The sequence below is a fragment of the Filicampus tigris genome, chromosome 9, assembly GCF_054856515.1.
Source record: "Filicampus tigris isolate MCC_2025a chromosome 9, RoL_Ftig_1.0, whole genome shotgun sequence".
Lineage (NCBI taxonomy): Eukaryota > Metazoa > Chordata > Actinopteri > Syngnathiformes > Syngnathidae > Filicampus > Filicampus tigris.
In genome coordinates this window covers 10,352,142-10,367,753 of record NC_141225.1, presented here as the reverse complement: position 1 = coordinate 10,367,753, position 15,612 = coordinate 10,352,142, and the positions used below count along the sequence as shown (strand labels likewise).

Below are 15,612 nucleotides of genomic sequence, written 5' to 3'. Positions count from 1 at the left end.
TTCCGTTACGATTGACCAAAAAAAAAAAAAATATATATATATATATATATTAGGGATGTTCCGATCAGGTTTTATGATACCGATCATGCAGGAGTGAGATCGGCTGATTCCGATCACATGGAATATCTGTATATTTTTCAATTTTTTTTTTGGTGACTGCTATCATGCAATATTATTGTCGTAATTTAGACAAAAATCTATATGTATTTTCAAAATCATGAAGAAATACAAAACCGTTGCTGGCACAATATACAATTACTCAGTCACAAAGATAACTGAAAAACTTCTATTTACTAGCTTTTAGTAACACAGTTTTTAACAGATCAAAAATAATCAGCAGTCTCAAAAGACTTAATTATTCAAAAAGCCAAATAACATGCCACCTAAACATTGCATGGGTCAGAATATAATCAAAGTAGAAAAAATAGCCACATGCAGGCTTCATTTGAATAAACTATTCAATGAGTTCCGAAATTGAAACGACTCAGGATCTTTGTCTTGTGCATTTGTCAACGGGAAAAAGTCACTGTTAATCTTTTTGTTAATTATGAAATGATATAGCGGGTCTGTTGCCCACAAGTGACCTACAATGCCTCTCCCTGTGGCAATAATGCACTTATACTGCGCTGTGTCCGCCTTGACTTTATACAATGCAGTGAGCCTCGTAAACTCATCATAGTCTCCCAATTGCTTGTTCTTCAAATGTCGCGAGTGATCCGATCACGTAATTTTTCATGACTGTCAAAGCATCAACTATGGAGATTAATTTCAATTTTATAAAGCGTATAAAGTGAACTCAGTTTTATTTACTTCTTGTGGCAGCTGGCCTCTGCTCACTTTGCAGCCAAATGTAGCAAAGAGTCACGAGCACAAAGACTGACTTTTATGTAGTTTTACTTTAAAAAGTTGCTCGAAGGCTCATTGGAGAAATTGAAAATAATTTGCAGATTACCCAAAGCCAAATTGAAATATCTTATTAGTTGTATGTCTTTGGTGTATCGTTCAACAATTGTATTCTGCAGGAAAATAATCATCTTCAAGGATCAAAGAAAGCTATTAGCTTTAAGCTTTGTTGAAAATTGTAGTTGTAAAATGGGATTAATCACAATCATGGAACATTTTGTGATTAGTTAAAAAATGTATATGCATGCATACATGCAATGGGTACGGAAAGTATTCAGACCCCTTGAAATTTTTCACTTTGTGTCATTGCAGCCATTTGCCAAAATCAAAAAAGTTCATTTTATTTCTCCTATCCAGCCACCTACCCTCCCTCATTAGAGGTGTTCCTATTGTTAAGGCCAAGATTGTTTGTGTCTGGTGGACTGCAGGTGTGCGCTTGTAGGAGTGTAGCTGGGAAGCATCAGAAACTCCCCTCACATTCCCATGACTGATTCAGATTTTAAAAAAAAGACAATCTCACACTTGCTTATCAACCAGTCCAGGCTCTGACTGACCATGTTTCTGCATTGCTGGCCTCTTTTTCTGCTGGCACTGGGTGAGTCACATTTTTGTTATATACATTATACATTTCATATTTGCGTTTTTAAAAAGTCTTTCCATTGATGTAAAGTCATTTTTAGGGGCACAATTGCTGCATATTGTGAGTATACTAATAACAACTGAGTTATGGATACAATACACATTTGGGTTAGACATTTTTACTACATTTTCCTGTTTGGAAATGATCAATTACTGGATTTTTTTTTTTCAATAAGTGGCTGAAAACAACAGCACAGAAATTGTAAAAATAATTCAAACTTTTTAATTGAAATTATTTCATCTTTTAAAATACCTTTAATTATTTTTAGCAAAAGTCTAATCATTTTGCCATTTTGCCACTTGCTGTCGACTGAAAATGACATCACAGTTGCTCAGGGCTCAGGTAACAACCAGTCACGGCTCACCTGCTTTCTGAAGCTGTCAAGCTGAGCCGTGATTAGTCGTTACCTGAGCCTTTTTCAGTCGACAGAAGTGGCAAAATGGCCGCCCCCTGAGGTGGCTAAAATCGGGTGGATTTTGCTGGCTAACTCATGTTCCATAAATGCAATATTAATCACAATGCCGTGTTAAGACTAGTGGAACTGCATAGAACATATTGTAAAGAAAATTTAGGGTTGACTTCGTCTTTAAGACTGAATCAAAAGTGCCATCTAGTAGAAGAGCATTTAATTGTTCTGCCTGTCACTGCATGTCACTCACATAGATGAGCAAAGATAATGCACATCAGGAATGGGCAATTTAAATGATGTAGGGGGCCACAGTTTTTTTTTTATCAGCACAACTGGAATTTAAACATAGTACTTAAAACAAACTGTCATCAGTTCTATAGTCAACATTTTTATTTTCAACAATTAAATGAGTCGTAATGATTTTGACCCTTCAAAGTCGCACTACAACTATCACCAAAATCAGTGTCTTCTCTCTTCCCAGAATGCATCTCTCCTTGTGTGTCCAGCCACTTGTCGGGTGAGAGGAGGCAATGCGCCTTCCACCTCAAACCGCAGAACAGGAAGTACCTGGCAGCGGGCAACGTGAGCGGCTCGATTCAGGTCTGCGAGCGCACGCAATGTTGTGTGGGCTACTTTCTCATTGTCCGCGGCGAGCTGGAGGTTGACACTCTCGGTAAGAATTAGACTATGCATTTGACTGCATTTTCTTCATGAACGCTCTCAGCTCGTTTTTCGTTTCTAGTCACAAAATCCCAGATAACATGTAAACACATTTTGAGTACAAGAAGTATTAGTGACACACTGGGAAAAAAATAGACTAGAAGATTAAATGAAAAGAGAGTCCAATGGGTTTTCTTCCAAAAAGTCCCTGTATTTGGCTCCATCCATTTTCCCATCAACTCTGATGTGTCCCTGCTGGAGAAAAGTAGCCCCAGACCACGAGGCTGCCATGATGCACCACAATGTTTGACAGTGGGGATGGTGTGTTCAAGGTTGATGTGTAGTGTTACTTTTACGCCAAGCATAAGGTTTTGGATTTTGCCCGAAAAGTTCCATTTTTATTTCGTCTGACTAGAGAACCTTCTTCCACGTTTGGTGTGTCTTCCAGTTGGCTCAGGGGAAAATTTAGGACTTTTTATGTGTTTCTTTGAGAACTGGCTTTCTTCTTGCCACTCTTCCATAAAGGCCAGATTTGTGCAGTGTGTGACTAATAATTACGGACGGATTCCTCCACCTGAGCTGTGGATCTCTGCTCAACAGTGCTCTGCGAGATGCTTAAAGACGAGCCAACCCAAACATATTTTTTGCAAAAATATGTTCTATGCAAGCTCACTAGTTGAAACAAGGCATTCTGATTGTTTCGTTTGTGGAATATGAGTTAAGCAGCAAAATCCACCCCTTTTTAGCCATCTGTGGGGGCGGCCATTTTGTCACTTCTGTCGACTGAAAATGACGTCACAACTGCTTAGGGCTGAGGTAACGACCAATCACGGGTCAGCTTCAGAAAACAGATCAGCCGTGATTGGTCGTTCCCCTGAGCAGTTGTGATGTCATTTTCAGTCAACAGAAGTAACAAAATGGCCGCCCCCGCAGATGGCTAAAAACGGGTGGATTTTGCATTTCATATCAAATCAAAGTGCATTATTTCACCTTGTGGGCCTGCATAGAACATATTCTTGAAAAATAAATGTTTGGGTTGACTTCCATTTTAAAGCTGGTGAAATCTTTTTCCATCCTAATTATGCTTTAAACTTCTCCACAACAGTATCTCGGACCTGCCTGGTGTGGTCCTTGGTCTTCGTGATGTTATTTTTAATTCTAAAAAGTTTGGAATTTTGTTCCACTTCACGATTGTGTCCCATTTGGTGTTGATTCTTCACCAAAAAAAAATCCAATTTCATATCTTTGTTTGAAGCCTGAAATGTGGCCAAAAAGTTCAAGGGTATACTCTCACAAGCCACTGTACGTCATCACCTAAGGATTTTATCTTCACAATGGCGTGACTCCTTCAGACAGTGTTATTCTGTATCTCATTCATCCCATCTTCCGTTAAAGCTTGCGATGTGACCGAACAGTCTTGCCCGGATGCCACCTGCAAGGCGCAGCGCCACTACAACAACCGTCTGGTGAAGTGCATATGTAGCACGCACCTCTGTAACCGCAACCTCACCTGGAGTGCATCACCAGAAGAGCCAGGACCCTCGGACTCCGTGGGTATGATCCTTATATCGTCATCATGTTCCACACCCGGAAAAACAAAGCAGGTCGACGCTAAAAACACGATATTTCCTCAAATTGTGGTTATCCCTTTAAACAGTTCCTCAGATTAATTCAATCTTGCCACATTTCCCTGCCCAGAGTTAACCATCTTTGGGCTATGTGGCTCAGCTTTCACATGACATAAATTGTAACACAGTATCTCGCTAACATTGTATCCTATTGTCCAACTAAAGGCCAGAAAATACTTTGAACATTCTCTGTGATACTGATGCTTGTTTGAATGTCTTTGTAGACAAAAAATGGCTCATCATTGTTTCCACTGTGCTGGTCATGTGTCTGGTGATTGCAGCAGTGCATTGGAGATGTCTCTTGCGACGCAAAGGTGACTTTGTAATTTTTCAGGAGTATTTTTTTGGAGGTTAAACCCACGGCTCTGAAGCAAGGGTTTTTATGAAACAAGTATGACAATATAACAAATGACATTGACGCAACATTTCAGTTTAAACGATCACCCAAGCACTTCCTGTTTTAACCGGTTACGTGTCAGTCTTGCTGTAGCTTAGCAATTAGCATAACGTCTTCGTTTTTCTTCATCATCCCTTTGTGAGAAGGATACTTGTAAGAAGTCGATCTTTTTCACCGCCACGGAGGCCACGATTACTGACTTAAGAGCTACTCCGCGACGTGTTTAGTCACACTAGTAGCTAGCCGAAGTTCGGTACTAGTTAGCTGGTGCGGCATAAGTAACATCGCGCTTGCCTAGACCTCAGGCTACCCGCGGCGGGTGACGTGAGCGACACATGGTCGCGCGCCCAAGCCCAGCGAAGCTTTTCGGGACCATCTCGGCGGTTCATTCCCAGTTTTGTTATTCTGTGTGTTTTGTTTGATGAGGCGCAAAATGCAAATTTGGCCTCGTTAACTGCAATGCAAAACCGCTTATTTTGAGCCTTGTATGGTGTTTACCCACTACACACTACTTTTGTTTGGCCTTGCGACTGTTTCTTTCTCCGCAGGGCCGACCTTGGTGCTTATCTGAGCTGTAATGCTCCCTTCAAGCACCTGAACTTGTTCTAGTTCCTCAAATAGCACTAGAAATACAATAGATTCCATGTCCCAATGAATCACGAGGAGTGTTGTCCACTTGGACAAATAGAAAAGGACTTTATAGACAAAGTGGGCCAATAGTAACTATCCACTTGGAGTTGTTTTCATTTTTTAACATTTACACTTATCCATTACGTTTACACTTATTAATAAAGTTTAATCTCAAATCTAATTCTCAAAACATCCTTTTTTAACATTGCAACAATCCTCAGACCAAATCCCCATCTACCTTTATTTTGATAAATGCGTATAAGATAAACTCTTGTAAATTAGAAAAGTGTCAAGCAAGTGGTAGGTTTCTAAAACCGGGTTTGATTAAGGCAAGTGCTAGTGTTTCATGCTTTCTGACCTAATTATCGTTTGGATTTAGGGTTTGCAAATCATGGCTTCAATCCAGGGTTAGGGGTTTAGACGAGGGTCAAGGTTTCAAATAAAGGTTTCAAGGCCTTCCTTCCTTCTTAAAAGCAATCCTTTTCCTTGCTTCCTGACTTCCTTTCACACATCCTTTAATATATTCTTCTTTCCTTACTTCACTTGTTCCTTCCATTCTTTCATACCATCTTTGGTTCTTTCATTTCATTTCATCTGCTTCCTTCCTAACTTCCTGCCTTCCTACCTTTCTCCCTTCATTCCTTCCTTGCTTCATTCTGTCATTTCCCCCCCTTTTTTGTGCATGTTCATTCATGCTAGTGTTTCAGACAACGTTGTCTGATGCCCGCGCGAAAGTGGCTGTGGATGATTTTCACTCAGCCTAGCTGATCATTTCATGAGGTGGGAGAGTTTTTTCTAGTAAATGAACCCCAAAGGCTTTAAGTCTGCAGACTGACTTGTTTGTTTTCACTCATAGTTTGTTTTGGGGGTGTGACTGCCTTTAATCACCTCTTTAGCAAGTAAAACACATGCTGCATATGGTTTAGGTCTGGAGATGGACTTTTATTGGTGCTGTCCTCTTTATTTTCAATGTATGACTTGTATGTTGACTTTGCTTATAGAGGAGAGCGCACAAGCCACCCTTGACAGTGCTCCAGTCAGCCCCTGCCAAACGCAAAAGTCCCAGATTGACGTCACTGATGTTCAACTGCAGCAGGTGAACTGTTTAAAAGGCTAAACTGTTTAAAAGTGTGTGTCAGACCTTGCCTGAAAATACTTGATCTTCTATCTCTCTCTCAGATTGTGGCCCGTGGGCATTTTGCCACGGTGTGGCGAGGCACGTACCAAGGATCGATGGTGGCCGCGAAAGTCTTCCCCGCCGCCGCACAGCATGCGTTCACCTCTGAGAAGGAAGTCTACAGGCTCCTCTTGATGAGTCACGCCGGGATCATCCACTTCCTGGGTACCGGGAGAAGGTCGGAAGACAACAGCTGGCTCCTTTTCCTGGAATTTGCAGAATATGTGAGGGTCAAAATGCAATCCAATAAAAATAAATACTGCCTATATAAAGATAGGACTATTGCAGGCAATGCATGCTCTCTAGGTTTTAAGCCCGAAAACGACTGGTTGTTCCTTGTTTTGGTGCGTATGTCCCTTCAGGTTCCTCTTTAGCAGGTGAAATGCATGTTCTATTGGAATTTCAGGCCCTCCGCACACTGAGTGACGTGGCCTAATGCAAGACAACTGCAAAAAAAATGCTATTAGCAACTCACACGTGCAAACCCGGCGATTGACCCCCGTGCACGATCGATATATAGTATAGATATACTGTAGATATTAGGGCTGCACAATATTCCAAAAACGTGAAATGGATGTTGACTATAGCGACATCGATATCATTGTGATATTTAACATGCACCTAAAGAAATGACATTTTTATTATCTAATGAAAGAAGTTTAAAAAATTCATGCGGCAAAATGAGTCAGCTCAATGTGTTCTTAGCTAATTCATTGTGATTATTATATATATATATTTTAATGTTCTTTGACATACGTTTTATTTTGGTATAATTTCCAGGGCTCTTTGCACTCCTTTCTGGGTCTGAACACCAACTGCTGGCCATTGTCCCTCAAGTTGTGCCTGTCTTTATCACAGGGACTCTCCTATCTCCACTCGTATCTTTACACAAAAGGTATTATGCCGCAATCACCAAAGCTTTTTACTTCCTATTGGTATAATGGCATTTTCCATTGAGTTCCAATTATTTTCTGTCTTTTTTCAGAGGGCCACAAACCACCCGTGGCCCACAGAGACCTGAGCAGCTTCAACGTGCTCGTCCGGGCAGATGGCACCTGTGCCCTGTGTGATTTCGGTAGCTCCACCATCCTGTGCTCGTGCTCGGCCCATCGCCAAAGGAGAAACCTGATGGTGAAAACTCTTGTCATCTGCTATCTTGGGATGTCACTCGGTCATTGTGCCGCATTTCTGTTCGTCCACAGAGTGCAAATCCGGCAGCATGCACCCTGTGCTACATGCCCCCCGAGATCCTGGAGGGTTCTGTGTACCTCTTAAGCAACTGCTTTCTGCACGGTGACGTCTACGCTTTGAGTTTGGTGCTGTGGGAGATCTGCATGCGCTGCTCGGACTTGTTTGAAGGTGAAATCCATTATGCACACTCACTGGCCCTAACATTAAATACACCTGCACAATCCATCAATGATATATATATATATATATATATATATATATCACAGAAAGTGGACTTGCACAAACAGTTTCCATGCAAACAAAACAACAGTTTCGCTATACCAGAAGTTGCGCACCTTATTCTCGCTAATGCTCATTGGACGTGGAGCCGGAGCCTGACCAAGCTGACAAAGGGGCATTGGGCACTGCAATGCCCAAGTATAAGGACACTCGCACAAAATGTGACCAACAAAAAAATCCCTGTGGACTACATGGATATTTCCTCACCTCTCTATCTCGTTTAAGTACTGTATGTTAGAGTAGCCAATTATGAGAGAACCCATCAAACTTCCAGTCTCACCACGAAGTGAGCCAATGTCTCCCTCTGCAGAGGGTGCCGTGCCACAGCACCTCCTCCCTTATGAGCTTGAGCTGGGAGGCCACATGACCCGGGAGAGTCTCACCGTTCATGTGTCTCACATGGAAAAAAGACCCTCCATCCCTGAGCATTGGCAGCAGCTGAGACAGGTATTTTTTCCCACTTGCGTACATAAATTGATGGTTTTAGAATGAGTAAAAACATCAAATGACTCTTGGGTCCATCACAGGGACCGGCGCTCGTGGATCTACTGACAGAATGCTGGGACGTGGACCCGGACGCCAGGCTGACTGCTCATTGTGTCGTGGACAGATTAGTCTCGCTTCAGTCTCATTCTTTAGAATGACACTTGATATGTGTGCCAGAAGATATTATGCATTTTTCACATTTTTAAACTGTGTCTTAAATATCAATGACTAAATATTATTCATTAAGAAATTGCGTTTGGCAATGTCACATGCCACACACCGCTACATTAATTATCATAACCTCCGTTTCTGCACCATACAGTGATTATAAAGGCTTTCTATTCTATTTATCTTCACGCTTTGTTACACTTGTGTTTTTTTTTGTGGTCTATAAACAAAGTTGATTTGAGAGTGGAGCGTTCCAAAGATGAATCCGTGCAAGTCTATGTACACACGGACCTGCTTCTGTGTTGAAAATGGCAGCTCTTCACCCAGCCTTGTTCCATGTCATGAACAGAGAAGGTCAATGTGAAGGTCTCAGATGACTAACAGGGCAGTTATTTACAATTGTTCACCGGGAGTATTATTACAGTATGTGCAAGAATGTTCACGTACATTTTCCATAGACATGTGACACCTGAAGTAACACAACAATAAACACTTTTAAACCAATAGCCACCCTCATCCTTTTTCCAAGTCAAATCAGCCAAATTTTTACACTGTGAAATATTGCGGCATGCTTTAAATGGTGGAAAATAGCCCCAGTTTATAAAGGGAGCTTTGGGTAGCTTCAATGGCGACATAAATCGGAACACGAGTTCCGATTCTCACACAATCAGTTTATGTCGCCACTGAAGCTATTGACTCCGTTTATACACTGATGGACCCAACTGAGGGACTCCTTGTAGTTAGCTAGCTACTGACGTCTTCATAGTTATCATGATTATTATAACATTAAGATTTAAAGCCTGAAAATGTACCCACCGTACTGTTTTCATTTTATTGTTTTATGTTCACATCTTACATGTGTTTTTCGTCCAAACACTTCTTGTAATTGTGACTTTAATAACGTTAGCGTGGGTAAATTGAGTGATACGCGGCCGCCTTATGTACGCATACTGGCGGGACGTAACTCCGTCGTAAACCGAGGACCGACTTTGGTAGTCAGGTAGTTTGCAGTGAGTGGAATCTCCACATTCCTCCTCCATTCACATTCACAGCAGCAAACAATAGTTGCGTTCGCGCGTGGAAACACTTAAGTAACACTTTTTGTGTTTGCTTGTCTCATACGTTACGTGTAAACGTGAAGTGCGTGTGCGTTTCAAGGCTGGGCGCGGCTGCCTTTCCTGTACATGTTTCTCTCCAACTGCTGACTGCTCATCAATGCGGAAGACAAACAATTGGAGCGCCCCTTCGACTAAACAAGCAAAGGTGAGCATTGGGATCATTTCATAGTTAAATACTTACTTTCTGTACTTCTACCTCGCCCCCAAAATATATCGATTATATTTTGATTATTACATCGATTATATCGTCATGGTGTTGGGATTTATGACCGTCGTAGTAGTTCGTGTTGACGACTCTTAAGATTGACTGTTTTCATGACACGCCATTTTTCCTAATTCTTACACGGAAGTACGATTCCCATTATGTTGTTTAACCAACAGACCGAGTTCACTGACCAAAAAAAGGGTCACATTATTCGTTGTTATAATATACACTGGTCAACTGCAAATGTTAACAAGGCTAGTTCCTTTTACCAATTTCAAAAATCTATTTACTTTTTTCTATCTTTTCAGGTTTAATATACCATTTCTTTTTTGTTTTTAAGTTTGATTTATAAAAGCTTGCGCAATACGGATTTGGATTTTTACCATGCGTTGTAATTTAGCTGAAACGTTTCGGGAAAAAAAATGCACCTAACCTATAATTCATTAATATTGCTAGTAAATATATTACTATAGAATATTACTTATTATTATTATTATTATTATTATTATTATTATTATTATTATTATTATTTGTATACGTGATGTTAGAGAAAACAATCAGGGCAGGTTTGGAAACAGTGCAAAAAAAAAAGAATCGAAAAAATGTACTTGCTCTCTGATTTAAAAAAAAAAAAAAGGAAAAAAAGAAAATAGCAAAAAATTGATGACCAGTGTTATTATTTTCACATTTATCTTACGGCATCATGGAGCACAAGCGTTGTGCACATCGGCCTCACAGTTCTGAGGCTCTGGGTTTGAATTTCTGCTCCTTGCTGTGTGAAGTTTGAATGAATTTTCTCTGGGTTTTACTGCCACCTCCTTCCACATTCCCAAAACATGCATATTAGTTTCTTTCAATACTCTTGCTGCTTGCCTGTCTTGTGTAACAAGCTTACCTCATCAACAGTGGACTGACAGTGAAGACTCTTAAGTTGCCTGTAGGTGAGAATGTGAATGTGCATGCTTGCTTGTATGTGTATGACTGGTGATCAGTTCAGGGTGGATCCCACTTCTCTCTCCAAAAGTCAACTGGCATTGAAGACTCTAAATTGTCCATAAGTGTGAATGTGAGTATGAATGCTTGTCTATTATGTTCCTCTTTTCTTCACCCATTCTTTTTTGTTTACTTTGCCATTCTTATTTTTGAAATGTCTTTTTATTTTTTTCCAATTTCTGTAAATGTTTTTGTCATTCTTTCATTATTTTATTACGTTGATATTTTTAACTTTATACAGTTTTTTCCTTATTTTTTCCTTCTTTGGGTGCTTAAAATGTGTCAGCATTCAAAGTTATTACATAACCCGAATTACATGAGTAACATTGCAACGTGTGTTGCCGTAACACATTGCAATCCCAATACAATAACTACAAAAACTTATAGACAATGTTATTAGGGTTTCTGTTTGCATGCATTACCATCTTTTATACAAAACAAACTCCTAAACCTTTTTTTTTACTATTTTATAGCAATGCTGGAATAATGCATCTTTTTAGTGCCTTTTTTTTACTGTGAGATTAAAATGGGATTTGGCGTAAGTAAATGCATTTTAACAGTCTGATCATACCAATCAAAAGGGGTACATGTAGAAATGCTCACTTTTTAGTCTTATTATTGCTAATCATTTGTATTTAATATTTTTATGTTCACATAAACCAATTTTTAACAATTTATCGTATTGTTTTCATCTCTTTTTGAACGCTCACAATTTTGTCTTCTTGTTTTTTCCCTTCTTTTTTGTACATATTTGTATATTTTTTTTACATTTAACAATGTACTTATTTTATTTTCACTTTTTTACATTTTTAAATTTTGTCATGTTGTTTTTTCTCTTTTTAACATTTTTGTGATTTGCCTTTTTTTTAACTTAATGTCAATGTGTTGTTTTTCTTTTTTCCCGTTTATTTTCTTTTTCTACTTTGAAAAAAAAGTAACTCTGCACTGTTGTGTATTTTGTCACTTTAATTTATTTTTAATCATTCTGTCATTATTCAGTAAAAATGTTTTGTCATTTTAAAAAACTTTTTTAAGGTGTATTACTTTTTGCCATTTAAAAAAAATCGTTTGTATCGATTTATGTGCATTTATTTGGTTATTAGTACTTTTTTTTGGATGGGTAACTCTTTTCTTACTGCTTAGTAATTTTTACATACGGAAACAGTTAATATACTGTATATCTCAATCTGATTTCCAATGAAATATTAATCCATTATTTTTTTCTACATGTATTTCCAGAAGTTTCATTAACACTTGAAGTGTAACCATGTGGCCAAATCAAGGTATGTATACACGTTTTATTAAGCGGGGTACAAAATAGTGGCAACAGTGACTGTACTAAATGTGTGTGTGTTTACATCAGGTCCATCCAATCCAGCCTTCCCTCCAGGCTACAACCCTGCATACCCCCCAACCCCACCCGTAGGAGCCTTCCCCCAGCCCCCGCGTCAACAGTACCTACCCGCCCAGTATCCAGCGGGCGTCAACCCGGCCATGATACCCAAAGTACCCTCGGGTGCAATGCCGTACGCTGGCGTTCCGGGGCCACACTCCTACCCCGTGGCACCTGGCGGGTATCCGGTCGCCCCCGTCGGAGGTGTACAAGCCGGTGTGTACCCACGCTCCCCGAAAGGCCACCACCATCAAAAAAAGGGCCACCACCACAAAAAAGGCCAATACTACCACGGTGGGGTCAACCCCCTCAATCCCTTAAGCGGAGCTCCCATGGCCATGGGAATGTTGGAACATAAATTCCACAAAAAGTTGAAGAAAGGGAAGAAAGGGAAGAAGCTGAAGAAGGTGCACAAGATGCACGAGCACTATAAACATGGCGGCAAGGTAAGATTGGCCCCACTCTCGCACCAGGCGTTCAGTCTCGAACTAAATATAGGGGTGCAATGTTTCTCAATTTTTTTTACACCAAGTACTACCAGAAAAAAATATTTGGCTATCTAGTTGCCACATCATGACCGACGTTACAGTAACGCTGAAGGCCCAAGTGTAAGTGTGTACTAAAAAGTATATAGTGCAGTGTGGTAGTGGTTCAGCATTGATAAATTTGCAGTTTTTCTTTTTAAACCTATTAATAATAGTAATAAAAAACAATACAATCACATCATGAATAAGTGGGGTATCGGGTAAAACAAATGCAAATAAGTGGCGGATAGGGACAAATACAGTGAATGAATGCTGTTTTTGTTGGCAGTCCATGAATGCACCGTCAAAAGTGAAATTATGTAGCGTGAACCTTTGCTATTTGGGGCCATAGTAACTGAGTTCTGCTGCAAATTGTGAAAATGCACAAATAAATGATGCCCCTCCCCTCCAAAAAAGGGGTTGAGTAATTGCTTATAGATGCCGTCAGATTCCGCTTACCGGAATTTTTTACTACATTTTTCTGCACATGTAGCAATAGGCCTAACATAGTTGTTATCACATGTAACATATTGTGAGAATATGTACGGTACATGGCACAAACATATCATCAAGTAAGCAATTACTGAGTAGATATATGTGGCAATAGCTAAGCATACAAAGCAATCTCAATAACAATGTTTTAGATGAACAACAACACATTAAAAGATAGCAAATGGATCAAACATAGCAAATGAACACAACATATAGCAAAAAAAGTACAGCAAGTACACCAGCAAACATGCAGAGCAACTAGTACATAATACACCAATATGAAATAATATTGCATTTCGTCACAAGGCTTGCTTTTAGTAACATGTAATATCTTTACAATATTCTAGTCATGTATGTGTATTATAGGCCTCTGCTTCATAATACTTTGAGGCTATCCATGTTTCCACAATGTGAAACAAATACATGTACAATTTATTGTAAGGTTGAGCGTTTGACAATCGTCATACTAATAATAATTAATTACTTCAACCTTGTGCTCAACCAATCTTTAAACAATGTTTAAACCAAATTTAAACAATGTTGCATTGAACCTGTCTCTGCATGAATTGTGGTCCTGTGTCAAAGCACTGGCGACCTCTAGTGTCTAAATGTGGAGGCAAGAATTTAGAATTGAAGTCAATTTCCCCAGTTCAAGCCAATGTTGCTCCTTAGGAATGTATCCATCCATTATCTGTACCGCTTCTCCTCACAAGGGTCGCGGGGCGTGCTGGAGCCTATCCCAGCTGTCTTTGGGCAGTAGGCGGGGGACACCCTGAACTGGTTGCCAGCCAATCGCAGGGCACACAGAGACAAACATCCGCACTCACAATCACACCTAGGGGCAATTTAGAGTATCCAATCAACTTACCATGCATGTTTTTGGAATGTGGGAGGAAACCGGAGTGCCCGGAGAAAACCCACGCAGGCACGGGGAGAACATGCAAACTCCACACAGGGAGGCCGGAGCCGGGATCGAACCCGCGACCTCTGAACTGTGAGGCGGACGTGCTAACCAGTCGACCACCGTGCCGCCCTTAGGAATGTAGTCCATTCAATATAGTTACCAAATGATCCATCACTTCACCCTACAATGGCGCTTTTGGTACATCTTATATACTCCACGTAACACAACAATGCCAAAAGACATTAGGACCACCTATAGAATCTCCTCATTAGGCTAAGTAGTGCTTAATATATTTTAAGTGTATAATTTTTTCCCCTCATTAACATGTTTATTAATCTGTCCCCCCAGTCCTCCAGTAGCAGCAGCAGCAGCAGCAGCAGCAGCGGCAGCGGCAGCGGCTCCGACTGAGGCCATCAGCCAATGTACTGTATATACTGTACTGAATGCCACCACACCATTAGAACATGAATAACTGCTAAAAGGCATTACTGTATATATATAAAAAAAAAATCTGCAGGATTTCTGTGTATATATGGTACCCCCATGCAAATATAAAAAGGCTAACTTCTAAAACATACTATTTGAGAATACTTCAGCAACATTTATGTGGGGTGATGCATGTCACTATTTTATGGGTTGTGTTTTGTTTTTTTCGAGAAGTCAATCTCCTGCCTGTTACCGCTAACATTTTACAGTCATTGATTGTCACATCACTGTGTTTTGAAATGAATGCATGAAAACAGTCTTTTATATTATGATTTACTGCAATAAATGTATAAATCAGCTACACGTGTCTCATCTGTGCTGTTGACGGCTACATGTACATCTCAGTAAATTACATTATTGTGGCAAAATTCATTTATTTCTGTAGCTCAATTATTTATACAGTATTTATTTGGTATATTGATTCTCTACTTTGCATCTTTCAAACATGCGTGGAATGTTTTAACGTTATTTGTACATATTTTTTTTTTATTGTTAGAAGTTTTTGTTAAGAGTAATATCAACAAACTGTTTGTAGTGCAAGAATCAAAGAGCCCTATTTTCATGCCCAGTGCAAGTACACAGCGCGGCCTAACTGCGCAGAAGTAGAGTTTTCTTTCTTTTGCTATATTCGTAGACGCATGCAGTTAAAAAGGGGCTTTTGTGACATTGTTTCAGTTAAAAAGGGCTGTTTGTGCCGTTGTGTGAGTGAAAACTTCCAACTTGTTTCCTGGCCAATGGAAGCAGCTCCTCATTATAATGATAATAATGATAATGCCTTGAATTAATTGATTTCCAATTCAGAGGGTTGATGCATGCTGTTGTCATATTTATTAATGAAATACACAATAACATTCACCACACATGTTCGCGGAGCTCAGGATCTGTCTGGCTTCACCTCACTCAAATCCACCAATTTTTTTGTTATTATT

At 39.9% G+C, this 15,612-nt stretch overlaps 2 protein-coding genes across 3 annotated transcripts; both read left to right on the top strand.

Annotated features, from left to right (window-relative positions):
* Positions 1-1,323: 1,323 nt before the first annotated feature.
* LOC147141882 (anti-Muellerian hormone type-2 receptor-like) lies at positions 1,324-9,072 on the top strand. Of its 2 annotated transcripts, XM_086041695.1 has the most exons (11): positions 1,324-1,498; positions 2,434-2,625; positions 4,008-4,166; positions 4,465-4,554; positions 6,269-6,363; positions 6,447-6,668; positions 7,225-7,339; positions 7,430-7,575; positions 7,647-7,803; positions 8,225-8,361; positions 8,442-9,072. In XM_086041695.1, the coding sequence occupies exons 1-11, from the start codon at positions 1,459-1,461 to the stop codon at positions 8,556-8,558; spliced, it is 1,470 nt and encodes a 489-aa protein (XP_085897821.1). In that variant the 5' UTR covers positions 1,324-1,458; the 3' UTR covers positions 8,559-9,072. The 2 variants fall into 2 exon arrangements, with proteins under 2 accessions (XP_085897821.1, XP_085897822.1); XM_086041696.1 differs by lacking the exon at positions 4,465-4,554.
* A 487-nt stretch (positions 9,073-9,559) lies between these two features.
* On the top strand, positions 9,560-14,982 carry prr13 (proline rich 13). Its single transcript, XM_086041770.1, has 4 exons — positions 9,560-9,831; positions 12,124-12,167; positions 12,248-12,723; positions 14,546-14,982. Exons 2-4 carry the CDS (start codon positions 12,152-12,154, stop codon positions 14,603-14,605), a joined length of 552 nt encoding a protein of 183 aa, XP_085897896.1. The 5' UTR covers positions 9,560-9,831; positions 12,124-12,151; the 3' UTR covers positions 14,606-14,982.
* The last annotated feature ends 630 nt before the right edge of the window (positions 14,983-15,612 follow it).